The sequence below is a fragment of the Melitaea cinxia genome, chromosome 3, assembly GCF_905220565.1.
Source record: "Melitaea cinxia chromosome 3, ilMelCinx1.1, whole genome shotgun sequence".
NCBI classification, from domain to species: domain Eukaryota; kingdom Metazoa; phylum Arthropoda; class Insecta; order Lepidoptera; family Nymphalidae; genus Melitaea; species Melitaea cinxia.
The window spans coordinates 10,671,878-10,687,272 of NC_059396.1; the positions used below are offsets into that span (position 1 = coordinate 10,671,878).

At 34.3% G+C, this 15,395-nt stretch overlaps 1 protein-coding gene across 1 annotated transcript in view; it reads left to right on the top strand.

Moving 5' to 3' along the window:
• The window catches only part of LOC123669453 (tensin-1), a 108,940-nt gene that overhangs the window by 75,422 nt on the left and 18,123 nt on the right, over positions 1–15,395 (top strand). Inside the window, exons 6-12 of the mRNA XM_045603058.1 lie at positions 3,462–3,515; positions 4,775–4,942; positions 5,288–5,475; positions 6,127–6,276; positions 8,763–8,926; positions 9,278–9,496; positions 10,737–10,910. Coding sequence (XP_045459014.1) covers positions 3,462–3,515; positions 4,775–4,942; positions 5,288–5,475; positions 6,127–6,276; positions 8,763–8,926; positions 9,278–9,496; positions 10,737–10,910 — 1,117 coding nt within the window. The remainder of the gene's footprint in view (positions 1–3,461; positions 3,516–4,774; positions 4,943–5,287; positions 5,476–6,126; positions 6,277–8,762; positions 8,927–9,277; positions 9,497–10,736; positions 10,911–15,395) is intronic.

The window sequence follows — 15,395 nt, forward strand, 5'->3', positions numbered from 1 at the left end:
TATGATGTAATGTTTACTTTGGAAGATTATAATCCTTAAAGTTTCAAAGACAAATTGATATTTAGCTTTGTTATTTGATAGTGTTGTTTTGATTTGTTAGTAGAGATGCAGTAAAGGGCTGTGAGTTAAATATCTATGCGCTATCTGGCTATCTACGGTATCACAGTATTAACCGCAGTGAGAGCGCGGGATGCGCGTTGCCTGGTAACGCGGCGTCAGGCCGGCGAGCGTCGAGACGCTGTGCGGCGCCAGTGCCTGTATGGAGCCGTCCGCGTCTCACCACGGCGCTGCACCGCCCTATACAAAATTTTCAGTTTAAACTCACGTGCAATGTCCTTACTTACATGTGTAAAAATAGGTTTAGTGATTTTAATAATAAATTAACGTAGTGGTCAGAACGAGTGATAATGTGCTGTGAATTGTAAATAATTAAGTTTTTATTTTTTAATTAGAGATAAAAATAAATGAGTGGCTTATAAAAACGCACGTAAATTTATTATATAATTACGTTATCTTTTGTTATAATTTTAAGAAAGACAAGATAAAAAGGTACAGTTATCGAGACACATTTAAATATAATTAGATAAGACGCTCGCTCGTATTCGCACTGTAAATTTTATCTAATGGCCTTTAAAATTAATTTTAATTATTTCTACCATTTTCAGTGTTTTAGTAACTATATTACTATGTTCTGTTTGGATAATTTCTATTGTTTTACAAAAAAATCTAAACCCAAAAAAATTAGTACCTGTTTTGTGTCTGTTCTATTCCACAAAATTTCATCGCTAAACAACTATAAGTAATACAATTTTTATCATATGTGTTTATGCAAACATCAACCAACCTACTATTGAACATATTTGCGTAACATTGTAGAGCGTCGACGTTTTATAAAGGAAAAATAAAAATGATCTAAAAAGCTTTGCCGACAATGAAAGGAATGGACACTGTCTATTTGAATATCACAGTCAGATTACACCATACACGTCAGTACAGTAAAAGTCTTTTATTTAGATGAGCCTCACCCCATAGGTTATTCACCCCCTCCTGTTAGTCACGCGTTTGTTAGGAAGGTCAGGGTTATGATGGTAACTAAAATTAGCCGGAACGGCTCTTATTTAATCAAAAAAAGATTTTGTTGAGTAATTACAATAAACGTTCCTTTTAAATGCTACATTGTTCAAATTATTTGTTAAAATACTTTTAATATGTTTTCAAAACATAATTGTGAATCAATATTACTTGTAAATAATAAAAAATAATTTTTATGTAATAACTATGTTAATTATAGGAATTTCATACGTCGTTCGGTTATTCAAACTTTGTATCACGTATGGGATGCCGCAGTGCAGGAGCGCACGCCCCCCGGCGGTAATCCCATGTCTCACTGTCTGCTTTGAACGAATAAACCTTAGACGGCATTCTCACTCCTTATATTCAGGCACAAATATACTGCTAATTTTCTTTTATCATTCTAAGAGTCTAAGACAAATAAAGAATCTAAGACAAACCTGCAATCAACCGTCCGAAGTAAATAAACACAAAATTCCGTCTCAAGTTGTTCTAATACTTTTGTATATCAAATTAATTTGGCTTTTTATAAAGTTTTAATAAATATTAAATATATAAATTATTTTAAAAAATCACTAAAGTGATACTGCCACAAACCAAATCAGTATAATGAAATGAAAATAACGAATGGTAAAAATGCGACCGCGGATCGTGACCGCTCGCGAGGCAGAGGCGGCGCGTGCGCTACATCGCCTCGCCTTCGCGTTGTGGCGTGCTGCGTTTTACCTTCAACGTGGACCCACGAGGAACCCACGAGCCAACAAAGAACAGAAGAATCCAATGGTGTGTAAAAGTGTTTTTCTGGAAAAAAATATACTAAAAAATGGGAAATTACAACATTAAATTGGGCAGTTACAATACAAACTTTAATCTACGTTTATAATGTTAATTTTTTTTTTAAATAATAATAGTTTATTAAACATTATATATATTTACAATTCACAACTTAAGAACTAAATATTTACAGATAGTTTTGGTATAAATCATGTCCTCGTGGAATTATGCCAAGAATGCTGGCAGCATTTCTCCGTTGAATCGCTATGCATTCGCTATGATTCTCAAAAAATGCACCAGCCCTCTTGTCACCAGTGGAGGCAATAAGGCGAGGAGTTATCTCATGTTTAAATTGTAACTTAAAAGAATGATATTAAATTGTTTTTATTTTGACTTATCGAAATCTTATAAAATGCGTTGAACTTAATAGGAGTAACTGAGTAACTTAATTAGTTTTATACAAAGTTTCCTTTTCTTATTTTTCCCATTTTTCCTTTTCTTATTTTCTTTCCTAGAGTAGATAGTTACTAAACTACTTTAGGAAAAAAAAAACGCAAATATAGCGACATACGCTTAGACTCTTAGCTTAGGCCAAGCAGACTATGCGTTGACTTTGTCTGCAACTTAAAAAGTATATAAAAAATATGATATTACACAGAATGTTGATTCGAATTACCTCTAAAACTGTGATTAATGTGCAATGCAAACGAAGATGTGTATAAAGCTCAGATCAGTGGTTCACTCGGCGATTAGGTAATGCCAATTCCAATGGAGCCTCAAATTAAGATATGTTTTTTTTTCTTAAAAAAAGTAATTTCAATCAAAACATCAAGTATTGTTAAAGGAATTAATAATTAACATCACATCAATATGATTTATATTAATTATTATTCTTCCGAGATATGTACTTTTATTTAATTATAGTAATAGAGAAATAGATTTGGAAACCTCACACGGTTGTTAGCGGCATTGTGTAACGCTAATGTAACAGCATAATAATTAAGTACATTAGAACGGAACCCCCCGTAAAAGCTGCAGTAATCACTTAAGCCACACCTATCTTGATGCCATCATTTATCAGCAATATTAAACGTTATCCCTTCATATTATGTTAGCACCTGATATTAAAATTATGAAAAAATAAAATACAGTTCATTTTTCATATTATTTATGAAAATGATTAAATAATTAACATAAGAACATATCCTATATTTTGCTTTAGAATTCTTTGTCGAAATCGCTCCGTGAATGCCTCATTTTTGTTTTTAATCATCTTGGTAATCTGTAGATTTAAATCTGTATTTAATTTTTTATTAAAGAACAAAAAAAAGTATAAATTATTGTAACCATAATATAAATTCTATTAAAATATTACTCTTAAATAAAAACTACATAGCTCTATGATATAAAATGCTATGTTTTTTTATTAACTCTGAGTATTGACATTGAATAGTTAGGTCTAATGACCGATATTTTCTTTTAATTTTATGTATAATCAGTAAAAATATATTTCATAAACATTTTTGAATGATCAACGACTTTCTCTTATAGTTACGCTTGTCTCGTACGCAGAATGTGAAATATTTAATTGAAGTACATTTTTTGTATCGTTTTAGACTCGAGCGGTCAGTGCCCCAACAACATCGGCCTCCGTTTTTGCAAGAGAACATGTATGTATAACCATAATATTATGTAATTTTTAATTTTGTTTTTTTATATCACTAAGTCGGCAAACAAGCGTACGGCTCACCTCATGGTAAGAAATTACCGTAGCTTATAGACGCCTGAAACACCAGAAGCATCGCAAGCGCATTGCCGACCCAATCCCCGATCCCTCCCAGGAGCTCTGGTCACCTTACTCACCAACAGGAACACAATACTGATGAAAACAGTATTATTTAGCTGTGATCTTCTGTAAGGTCGAGGTACTACCCCAGTCGGACTGCTCCAGATTTTGAGCAGGAAATTCCTGCTGTGCTACCTCAGTTAAATTTAAAAATAAATACACATACAGTTAGATATTTTGAAAATTAAAATATGTATTGATTAATTATTGTATGAAATAGAAATATTCAAGGAAGATATCGAATTTCACCAATAAATCAAGGTTAGTGTCAATGTCAACATATTAAGAGAGATAAATTGTTAGTGCATCAGTTCAAGCGTCTTGCACTTTGCAAGACGCCGTAGAGGCAATTCATTCAATTCAAAATTAACATACTTATTGTTTGAATTTATAACTGACATCTAAATTTTTATTCATTTTAATAGCGTTTTCTCAAGATTGGTTCTTGCGCGACGTTCAAATTACTAATAAATATTTTTCGAAAATTCATAATCGCAGTTACTACATTGCTCTATTTCAATACCATTTGTAGAATTTAGTAATCCGCTTAACTTGCATTTATAGATATAATCCAATTTCTTAGCGAAATAATCGGATTAACTGCATTACGAATAATTGTAAAACGCAATGTATTTGCTCTACGCCTACGCATTGTTTGTGTTACTTTCACAGAATTATGTCGCGCCTACGACTCGCGTGTTTGATCTCACATAAACATTCTTGAGTTAATCGTGGCTTTTCACTGGTGGCTGTTTCCTATTCATTGAGTAGGTTTTTATTCCTGTTTATTCTTATATTTTTGTACAGCTGCCTACGATAAAAAGCACGACGTATTTTATTGTTTTTAACATGGTAAAAACATGGGTTTCTAAATAAAAGAAAATTTAAGAGAAATTTTAATTTATTTAATTGAGATTAGTGTTACTTTTTCTTCCAATTTCAAAATCAATAAAACAAATAGTTTAAACCTGTAACTTTTCTTACTGTATAGAAATACATATTTACGTACTAAAATATATGTATATGTACCGAACTCCACGAATATTTTTAATAACGTAAGCATTTGCTTTTATTTGCTTTCAGGGAGGTATTCGCTCAGTGAGCTACCCCGGTCCAGGCGGCCCCGGATCTCGTCTCGACTTATGTTACGTCGCGGAGCGCATGCTCGCTCTGCACCTGCCAGACAGAGATGCTCAGGCGGAGGCACAGGCTGCTCATATGCTGAACAACAAACATGGCGAACACTACATGGTTAGTATCATATTTTATACGAGTACGTATAAACATAATACACCTTAAATTGAGATGACTAAATGAATAGGTACTTAGAACATTGTGCTCATTGTTTTGAAGCGCATCTGGGTTATCTTTTGTTTAATCTGTGATAGCGTTTTCTGATGTGCGCAGTTTGAAAATAAATAATAAGTAATTTGTTCGAGAACACTAATTACTTACGAATAATAAAATACTAAAATATGATTAAAAAAAAGATTTAAAGACTAGCATTAAAATTAAAATTGAAATTTTATTTTTAATGCTAGCTTCTTTCAGTATAAATTGTTATTTATATAACATAATTATATGAAAAATTTCCAGGTCTTCGAAGTGAGTAGTAACGACGGCAATGGCGACGGACGCTCAGCGCGTGTCGTGTTCGGTCGCTCGCGCTCGCTGGGCTGGGCGGGCGAGCTCGCACCGCCGCTGGAGCGCCTGTGCGCCGCTTGCAAACACATCGAGAGCTGGCTAGCAGCACATCCGAAAAATGTCGCCATATTACTTGCTTGGTGCGTATATCTTGCAAAAGACTAGGTATGAATTTTTCAATTAGAATGGTGGAACTTAAATTGATATAATTGTGTTTGCTCACAAACGAAAAAAAGTGACTCAATTACATCGACAAGTAATACAACGTAAGTAGATGAAACAATAGTCAAGTAAATACACGTTATCAAAGATTACTTAAAAATTCGTAATCAGATCTTGATGAAATTTAACGACTACAAGACAAGCATCAGCTTTCGAATAAAACATCAATCATCAAAATCGGTTAACCTAGTGAAAGTTATGCGGTATAATACAACAACGTAGGTTGACAAAAATAGTCAAGTAAATACGCATTACTAGATATAACTCGAAAAGTACTTGTTAGATGTCAATTAAATTTAAATAGAATCACATACACCCAACACCTTTCAACAACAACAAAAAAAAAAAAAACTCATCGCAATCGGTCCACCCAGTCAAAAGTTCTGAGGTAACATATCTTATTGAGAACATTGTATTGAAAAACCTCCTCCTTTTTTGGAAGTCGATTAAAAAGGCCCCCATGTTTATTTTTTGGCTTGTCAACAAACATATTAATCAACAGTGACATAACTATATTTATCACTCTACCTTCACCCCCCGTAAATTAAACAAAACATATTTTGTTTTAGGGGTAACCGAGAGCGACTCGGAGTGCTGGTGGCCGCTTACATGCATTACTCGGCGATATGCGGGGCGCCGGAACACGCACTCGATCGCTACGCGATGCGACGCTACCTCGACGATAGAGTTCCTGTCTTTCACCTGCCTTCGAACAAACGGTAATTCATTAAAAGTCGTCATGTATGTATGTATAAATCTTACACTTTATTTCCGTATCATGTAAATATTCCATATATCTCATCTAATGTAAATATCAAACGAGTATACGTACGACTTCGTTTATTAATCTTAATTAAAGTAATAGCAGTGTAACTAAGAGTTGATATAATGATACAAACTAATATCACAGCTTTACTTAAAGACTTATAATGCAATAAATAGAGCTAAACCAGCTACAACTCATCAGTATTCTGCTCTGCTTCACTCGCCGTTCACCTAATGAGGCGGTGCCGGAGTCACTTAAAACGTAGAAAATGTGCAGCTACACACAAATATTCCAAACTGAGTCTTATTGTATGGTATGAAAGCAATGTACATTAAAATGAGTGAGGTTCGTAAGCATTTGTACCTTCCGAATATGAACATCATTCGTCGGTCGCTTAATTCCAGAAACCTATTGTTTAAAAGACGTGTTCAATATTTTAAAATATGCTAACGAAAATTTAAACACCAATAATACATAGTTTACAACATTGTGTGTAACATAGTTTTCACATTGCAAATCAAATTAGCGTACAATGTACTTACTTGTGTGTGTGCGTATGAAGTTAATGGTAGCAATTGACGAGGTAATCGCGCCCGCATGATTTCGGTTCCCACAGGCAATTTTCGATTTTGGACTGTCGAAAACAATTGCAAGAAATTGAATGAGAATTTGACAGCTTAATCATCTCAAATTTGTATGTATTTACCCATAATCACAGTAAAAGAAACCGTAAAAAATCGATTTTAAATATCAATAATAAGGATAGGCACCAGCAGATCCGGTAGACTTCGTACCACCGTCTTTTTATTTACGTAAATACAACGTTTTTTTTTAAACACAAACCTTGTCCTAATAATAATAAACATAACAAAAAAAACCGGCCAAGTCGTGAGTCTAACTCGTGCACCGAGGGTTCCGTACAAACAAAATTATTTAAATATTTTGATTATATGATGTAACTAAAAATTTATGCCTTTCGCAGTTTTTCTTTATCTGTGCTTTAAGACTAGGGTTGCCAACTTTTTTTGACAAAAAAAAACGTATAAAATGGTTTGGATAGGAAAAAATAAAGTATTTGGAAGAAAAAAAAAGTATTTTTCAAATTTTATGTTTTTATTGCTTTAAAAACGTATTTTTGTGTGCCTTTAGCACATGCTAACAATTTTTTGTTATATTTAAATGTTTCAAACTTGTTTAAAAATCATTATTTAAATTTATATAAATAAAAATTCGTTTCTAATTAAATTTATTGACGCTATATTTCTCTCTTCTCGCTACTTTAGATTCATTACTAAAAAAACCCTTTCAGTAAAAGCTTAAGTAGTGGGAACAGAAAGTAAGTAAGAATTTTTTTTTATATTTGGTAAGCTATCAGGTGCATTTTTAAGTATATATTGCCATTTTTCAACTGTACTTTTCACTGAAATTTTTTTATCATCATTAGTGATTTTTTTTTGTCTTATACATTCGGAATATATATCCTGCATCTTAACATTTAATCCGTCTTGTAATTTAGTTTTTATAATTATCATTTCAAAATTTTCAAATTTAACCGCATTTTTTAAGGACACGTTAGGGAGTATTGAAAGCCAGTTATCTTCGCTAAGGTCAAACAATTTTTCCAACCATTGATTCCTTAACTGCATATAAACAAAGCCAACGGTCAATTTTTCTACAATATCGTTGATAGTGAGTAGTGACATCTGTGACAAATGTCAGATTGTCACCTGTCCTGTCACATTCAAAACACCACATCTGTCATCTAACATTTCGTTCAGTAATTTTAAATCCTTTCCATCATCCGTTTTACCTTATGTGTACCGTTAAATAGTTAAGTACCCATAATGAGTATCTTGTTTCACGCATCACAGTAAAGATTGAAAATAAAGTATTTTCATATACTTTATTTGTATGCAAAAGTATAAAGTATATTTACCAAAAATAAAGTAAAATACTTTATTATAAAGTATGGTTGGCAACCCTATAATTTAAGACGTTCGACGAAGTTTCGTACCAAATTGCAATATTCTGAGTTCACGGGAAGTATCCTGTAGGTTTCGATTCTCTTGCGAGTGTCAAATTTTGTAGCATAAACGGCTTTTGATTGCGTTGGCATAGAAGTTTGATTTTTTCACAGCTCGAAGGAACAGTAGACTTGAGTATTTTATATGAATTTCAGCTTAATAACTCCACGCGTTCCTAAGAAAATGGGCCTTGATAGACAGACGGATAACAACGTGATCTACAAGGGTTCCGTGTTATCCTTTTGAGGTGCGGAACCCTAAAAAGTATCCAACTTGGTGCAGTCGTTTGTAAATTATACGCGTACATACTCGTACATTTCGAAATATAATACAAATATTGTAACCATAAATATTTATACCACATTTCAAACATTTAATAAACGAAAGTAATTAACGTTTATAACTTTTGTTCTAGATACATAGACACGTTCGTGGGCTTGCTCGCTGGTCAGATCCGTGTGAACGCCGCGCCGCTGCATCTGACTCACGTGAGCGTGGTGGGCTCCCTCGCGGCGCCCACCACGCCCACCATCGCGTTCTTGAAGATATACGAGAACTATACCTGCATTTACACCTCAGGTATTATTTATTTTGTGTGCTGCTTTATTTGCTTATTTATAAAGTGATCACAAGACTAAATCTATAATTATACTCCATTTTTTTTTTGAGACTTTGTGTTTAATTTATTATGGTAACATTTTCACTGTCTCATATTTTATCGTTGGAGCAAATATAAAACTTTTAGATTATTATTACTAACCATCAAATATTCCTTTTCCTATTAGATGTCGTCTTTTATTGTATATTAGAAATACGTTCCCGTAGAAACCATTAATTTCATCACAAGTTTTAGCAAATACCTATTTGTACATTCCAAAAACTTCATCGGATAGAAACAAAATCATATGAGAATAAATTGTTCTCGGCCAGGGCTGTACATGGTGAACGGCGGCGGCTGGACGGTGGGCGTGGGCCGGCTCGCGCTCCGGGGCGACGTACTGGTGCGCGCATACCGCCGGCCTGCGCATGCGCAAGTCCACGCGCACGCGCCCCAGCGACACCTGGTCTTCGCCTGTCAGTTCCACACCTGCGCTGTCGCCGACCACACCCTCTCTTTTACTAAACAACAACTTGACCACGCTGTGCACGGTAAATCTCTCGCACTCGACCTTCCCGCTTTGTTAGCGATTGTTATTGAACTTCGAGTACTGGCCAAATTCACTAATATGCACTACTTTTTCACACGTAGTTTTGTAAAGATTAAAGAAATGCCTACATAATATTTTGTTACAAGTAACGATACGCTGTATAAATAGTAGCTATATTTAAAACATATACATGAGTATTTCATCTTATTAAGTTGTAAATAAGTGACCTACTAAAGCAAATTATATGCAATAAAAAACCTACGTAATCTTAGCGATAATTTAATTTGTCAATGACTTGAGTTTTCAACAATTAACAGAAGGTGATTTTTTAAAATTTCATGTTAATGTATATTATTATGTATTTGGTACATACGAGTATGTACACAGAAAGAAATATTTTTGTTTATTTGTTTGCAATTGATTAATTCGAAAACTTATAAACTGATTTTGATAGTTATTTTATCGATAGAAAGCTGAAATGTAAGAAAAGAAAGGACAGTAAAAAAGCTGAAAAGTAGTCTAGGTTTTATAACATCACACTAAACCTCACGAGCGAAATACCAATCGAAAGAGTCGAGTAACCTGATAGAGATCAAAAGCCAACAGACAGGTTCTCTTCAGAATATTCGTGATTCTAGTATCATCTATAAGTCATGATGATATTTAATAATAGCATTTCTCAGCAAATAGGTTTCGTAATACAAAATCATTATTATTTATATCGGACCAGTAGATCTTAAAAATAACGCATTTAAAGTACCGAAAAATATTTTTCTTATTATTGCTCTATATGTATTGTGGTGTCGTAAGAGGCGACTAAGGGTTAACACAGTTTCACTACCACCTTGGAACTTAAAAAGCCGACCAATGGCGGGATAACAATTCAACTGCTGGCTTTGAAATACACAGGCCGAAGACGGGCAGCAGCGTCTTCGGTGCGACAAAGCCAACCCTGTGGTACCAACCCGCCTGCCCAGCGTGGTGACTATGGGCAACACACATGAGCTCACACCATTTTTGGTGCGATGTATTGTCATTGATATTATTATTATTATTAAACTACTATTTAGTAAAAAAAGAATATATTAATTGAAGAACGCCATCTCGTCTGTGGCTAAGTGTGTGCTGAAACAGCGCCCTCTATCTTTGTTTTCGCCTCCCGGTTGCGTAAACCTATCTTTTGAAACATCGTGATGAGAGCTATGATCAGTACGAGCACTAAGGCCGTCCCCGGCGCGCAGACCCGTCGTTCCCCGCGGACGGCGCGGTGCAGCTGGTGTTCGCGCGCGGCGCGGCCGGCCCCGCGCCGGCGCCCACGCCCGCCGCCCCGCTGCGCGCCGCGCCCGACGCACTCGCGCGCGCCGACTCGCTCGAGCACCTGCGCCCGCTCTCCTCCATCACGGATGACGGTCCAGGTACGTATATTATGGGCAGTGTTAGAAACATCGAACTGCTCTATATGTATAAATGAATGCTTGGTAGTTCCTGACTTCCTTGAAGTGAGTCTGACTTTGAAATTACAACCGTCCATCAAGCCTATACGATATAATTGTGTTTGCGAGCAAACGAAAAAACAGACTTCAATTACATCAACAAGTAATACAACGTAAGCAGAGGAAAGAAATTAACAAACGCACTAGTCGCTACTATAATTTTTGAAGGTTCACGTCGATTTCTCTGGGATGCCATCAGATCCTGGTTTCCTTATCATGGTTCTACCCTAGGTATATCTCTTTTCCAACACAAAAAAGAATCAGCGTAATCGGTTTATAACCATATAAATACAGTCGCATTGAGAAACCTCCTCCTTATTTGAAGTTGGTTAAAAATATCCTATTATTTCTCAAACAGTAACGCTGAGATATAATTGCCCGAATGGAGATTGGCATCAGAAACATCCCATAACTAAGTATTTTTGAAATCACTGATGACGACCCAACTGATTAACTGTCACTCGATCGAAGGTCATCAGAAATATCGAATTGCACTATTTTAAATATCCGTTTACTTCACAAACGGTAAAGTTAATTGTTAAATTGAAAGTTGACATCAGAAACACAAATATCCGTTATATACGAGTACATCCATTTATTATTCCATCGGTGATTTTAAAAACTGTGTTATTCGTGTATTTACTTATTTGATAAGTTGCTGCAAAAATTAAAAGTGTACCTACTTCTAGAAGTATATCCACCTTTTCGAGATTAATTCGATGAATACTGTGACACTATGTCGACAGTATCTATTCTAATATTATAACGCTGAAGAGTTTGTTTATTTGTTTGAACACACTAATCTCAGGAACTAATGGTCGGATTTAAAAAATTCTTTCAGTGTTTTATAGCCCATTTATCGAGGAAGGCTATGGGCTATATATCATCAGGCTAACATCAATAGTGACGGAGCACTAATGAAAAATGTTTCAAAATCGAGGTTTTTTTTTCAAGTAACTATTCAACGCGGACAGTAGCAAGTAATAAATAATTTTCTTTACTTTACAGAACAAAATAAACTACTTAAAAATTTCCGCTTTTTCGGATTTACTACTTGTTTATTTTTCATTGATTTCTTGGCGTGCGTGTTCGATGTATGCGTTTTGTATTATTATATTAGTATTTAGTAGTAACCAGACAAAGAGCAGCACACTTCATTGTGCATTACTTGCGTTGCGCTCTGAAGGTGTCGCGTCGGACTAAAAGGGAATAATTAAGGATCGTAAAAGGGATGCAAAATAGGATTAAAATCGTTTTAGCTAAGCTATAACCAAGAATATAAACTATAGTTATATTAAGTTTCACCAAAGTTGTTTTTAATATTAAAAAATACATGACAATTAAAAAAAATTATGTAATTGATCTCCGAGATTTTTTTTCTGATATACGTTCGCGATTTAAGAGCCATTTCACAATTTTACGCTCTGCAAGTTTAGGTAAATTTGGTCGCATCGCGCGAGTCGTACGAGCCGCGCGATCTTTGTGCTAGTACGTATAGTGTGACAACCAAAAAACCATCGTGATCATTTTCTGATGTATAATAAAAATTATAACTATGGTATAAAATGTTTTAGTGCTGTGTGGCTACGGCACTAAAGAATTTAGCCACCCCCTCTCTTCCCGTGGGTGTCGTAAGAGGCGACTAAGGGATAACAAGGTTCCACAACCACCTTGGAACTTAAGAAGCCGACCGATGGCGGGATAACCATCCAACTGCTGGCTTTGAAATACACAGGCCGAAGACGGGCAGCAGCGTCTTCGGTGCGACAAAGCCAGTACTGCGGTCACCAACCCGCCTGCCCAGCGTGGTGACTATGGGCAAAACACATGATTTCACGTTATTTTTGGCGTAAACTTGTGGAGGCCTATGTCCAGCAGTGGACTGTATAGGCTGTAATGATGATAAAATGTTTTTTACATAATTAATTTGTTAAAAATTTCAAGTATGTTATATAACAACAGTCAATAAATTTAAAATAAAAATAAAAAATCAATTTTATGAAACAATTTTTTTAAATTGATTTAGTTTTTTCAGTTTACGAATGAATCTAATATTTACGATATGAATAAAAAAGCATTTAATGACATCGACACCGACAAACATATTAATTAACAAATAACAAGACAAACAGATTGAAATGCCTATTTGTATTGATAGTGTGAGAAAAGAAAATTAAATTATCCATTTGTTTACAGAAATTATCATTATATTATTTTACAGTCATTTTCGTAATATGTTTATTTTATTTATATTTTATTATGAAAGTATCAAATGCGTTTTATCCGCTATAACAACAGGCGCTTGGCGCGTGTGAGCGAAAGAGACGGCTGCGCAGAATTTGGCGTGGACCTTACCTCTAAGAGCGCTAGCGCTCGACTGATTTACCGGGCTTGATGCGTGGCAATATATACTATCTTTTTATTATTTAATATAAAATGTATTAAAAATAATTACATCTTTTAATTATTTTTTTGTATTCCTTAATGATGTAAGTTTACTTTGATGAAGATAGTTCGTTAAAATTTCTTAGTTTTCTAAGAGAAATATCGCTTTTAAAATTGTACTTATTTGGAAAATATTCGTAACTTTAAATTTTTTTTATCGTTTAATAGAGATACAAATGGAATAAAAATCTATGATAGTGGACAACAAAATTATATTCCACATATTATGATATTTTTTTAAAATGGTTTTAACGTAGAGGTTATTGAAAAGTAGGACTTCAAAGTATACATTGCGACCGTTTACCCAGGGAGGAGGCTGATGAAAAGGTTAATAATTTTATACACATAATATAAATCAAAATTCTGATCTGACTATGGACTACAACAAAGGTTGCTCTATTATATTTCAAGAATATAAATTACATTATTGCATCCAACACTGAGATTAACGACGTCAAAATATTACAATTTCGCGGATTGTTACCGATTTTTGTGAAATGGCTCTTAAGTATTAAAATTATTATCGAAACGTAGAAACTAAATTATTGTTAATTGTTGTACAGTAGAATTTAAAAAATAAAATAATTTTATTTTAAGACTTGCAGTGCCCGCGACTTCGTTCGCTCGGAATTAACCAAAAAAGTTATTGCTCAGTTTGCAGAATTATAATATAAATAAATTTTTAAAATAAAAGTAGCCAAGTTACTCCATATTACATCAGCTATCTGCCAGTGAAAGTCCCGTCACAAATTGGACCGGCCGTTTCAGAGATTAGCCGGAACAAACGTACAGACAGACGACAGACAGACAAAAATTGTAAAAAATGTTATTTTGATATATTAGCATTTAGTAAAATACGGTTATTTCAATATTACAAACAGACACTCGAATTTTATTTATTGGTATATATTTGTACATAGTTGATTTAAGAAATGTAAGATTTGTGTAGATACGATACTTCCGTTATTGAACTTCGATATTCAACTGAAACTTTAATTTTTGAAACAAAACTCGGGGTCGCGGTAGTTAAGTTTTATTGGCTTTACATCCGTTGTTTGCTGTTTATTTTGGTTTGATGTGTCATTGAACGTAGGGCATTACGAGGGCCATATGTTAGCGACCATACTAACCCTGACATAACGTACATAATTATATAGCTACCATTATAGTTTTTAGGGAAATTAATTTTTATTTTTAAATTTACTAGTTCCATCTAAAAATCATTATACATATACTTGTAGCATTCGCCTTTAATTAAATATGAAAAGCAGACGTCTTGCTTTCTGTTATCAAATTGGAAGGTAAATAATTTTATCACAATCAAGAAAAAACTATAGTAAAGAAAACATGACTTCCTTCAATAAAAAATTGTGCTATCAATCGCATTACTCATATCGTAATTACTCAAAACTAGGTAGGTATTGACTGCAGTGTCCCACATTTGTATCGGAAAAAGTGTGGTGTCGATATATCATTATGATAGTTGACAAAACTGTTAGCGGTAGCGGTAGTGGCGTTGCAGGTGCGAAGCTATTTTAGTGGTGTCCGCCGCCGCCCGCCCGCCCAGTCTCATGCCGGCGTTGACTAGCGCTCCACGAACATTATCTGTTTCATTTCACTTCCTTTATCAGTGATAATATCTAGTATTTATAATATACATTCATACAAAAAGTATAATGTAATAAAATAATTAACTTAATATAATGAGGCAACGGCGGAAATTTTCGGATCAATTGATCGGCTAGTGTTTGAATTGTTTTTTTATCAAACGGGTAAGTGTTCATAGTTTAGAACCATTATTGTTTATAATTTTCAAATAATATAACCACAGGAGTATTGTGTAATATTGATGAAAATTGTGGCTTAAAATTGAATTCTCAAACAATTGTTAATAGCACATAATGTCAAAAATAAACGTGCACAACTCGCGTTTGAGTTGAAAGACGGAACAAAATTAGTTAG